We start from the raw sequence: 1,462 nt of genomic DNA on the forward strand, positions 1-1,462 counted from the left end.
GCAGGTGCAGCCGTACCTGCCAGCCATCTTGGAGGAAGTGATGGGGCCCATCAGCCTGGGCTTCATAGAAGCCCGAGACTTGAGTGAGAGCATGATGGAGCAGCTCTGTCAGGACTTCCAGGACCCTGAGCAGAGGGAGGAACTCCGACAGGTTAGAGAAACTAACAAATTTACAATTAATCACCGTAAAAAGTCCATATGACTTGCACTATATTTTTCTGAAGCCAAATTAAAATATCATTAATGCTAACCTGTATAGCAAATGATGCGATACAATAGCTCTGCTTCTCTTTCTCTCTCACTGAAGGCTCTATTTAAGATGAGTAAGGCTAATTTACAGAACTGTTATGAGAAAGTGAATGGACTGGCAGATCATGTCCAAGAGCTACAGCAACCCTTCAACTATTGCATTAAAGGTCTAGTGGACAGCACACAGATAGACCTAAAACAGGTATTCAAAACTGCAAAACCAAGTAGCCAACTCTTTTCTAACTTTCTGTGACTTATTCTGATCCAAAACATGTCTGTTGTGTGATTGTTTCAGCTGATGGAAAATATAGAGTACACTTTTGAGCTGCTCGTGCAAAAGGCTCTGGAGGATCCATCGGTCAGCCTTTCGATGGCTATGCAAAAGGCTTCAAACAGGGTTCTGAAGGTAAGCATATCATTTTCATTTATAAACACAGATGATTGTGTCATTGCATAATTTAATTTGTCTTTGTCCTACAGCAATTTGATTATGACAGCAGCACAGTGAGGAAGAGGATCTTGCAGGAGGCTTTGATCAACATCACTCTACCCAGCATCAAGAAGCATCTGGCCCCATCCTTCAAAGAGGTACATTTGAGATCACTTACAGACATCAACTGTGTAAATACAATCACTGAAACCTTAAATATGTAAGCCATAAATGGATTATATCTTTTAATAGTCTTTTCTCAAAATGTACTTTTAGGAGCTACCCAAATTTGAGCAATACATATTTTCTGATTATTCAAACTTCATCAATGTGGAAAACGTGTATGAGGACATAATCCATCAGATACTGGAAAAAGACGTCAGCATAGGTATGTCACATGATCACAGAAAGGCCTCTACACACTGCCTTTGCAAAAATGTCACTGATATTAGGGTCATTAGTAAGTATAACGCACTAGATTAAAGTAATAAAACTAAATTTATGCATTTTTAGCACAAGTATGATGTTAGCACATTCACATACAGTGGCCGCAAAATGTTTTAAACATAAACATAAACATGAATAAATATCTTTGTATTATAACAAAATTTCAAACTAAATTATATTTTTAAAGACATAACACACATTCAAAAATTTGGGGTCAGTAAGTTTTTATTTTTTTTATTTTTTATAAATTAATACTTTTATTCAGCAAGGAAGCATTAAATGGATCAAAACTGACAGTTAAAGGGGTCATATGATGCGATTTCAAGTTTTCCTTTC

At 36.9% G+C, this 1,462-nt stretch overlaps 1 protein-coding gene across 1 annotated transcript; it reads left to right on the forward strand.

Annotated features, from left to right (window-relative positions):
- Positions 1–40: 40 nt before the first annotated feature.
- LOC107661052 (protein Niban-like) lies at positions 41–1,067 on the forward strand (the record flags this gene model as incomplete). Its single annotated transcript, XM_016450488.1, has 5 exons — positions 41–151; positions 308–451; positions 545–655; positions 730–837; positions 956–1,067. Coding segments are annotated over exons 1-5 (586 nt in total), but the record flags the coding sequence as incomplete, so codon positions are not given.
- Between the last annotated feature and the right edge of the window lie 395 nt (positions 1,068–1,462).

This window comes from Sinocyclocheilus anshuiensis, unplaced genomic scaffold (genome assembly GCF_001515605.1).
Source record: "Sinocyclocheilus anshuiensis isolate Anshui unplaced genomic scaffold, SAMN03320099.WGS_v1.1 scaffold21161, whole genome shotgun sequence".
NCBI lineage: Eukaryota > Metazoa > Chordata > Actinopteri > Cypriniformes > Cyprinidae > Sinocyclocheilus > Sinocyclocheilus anshuiensis.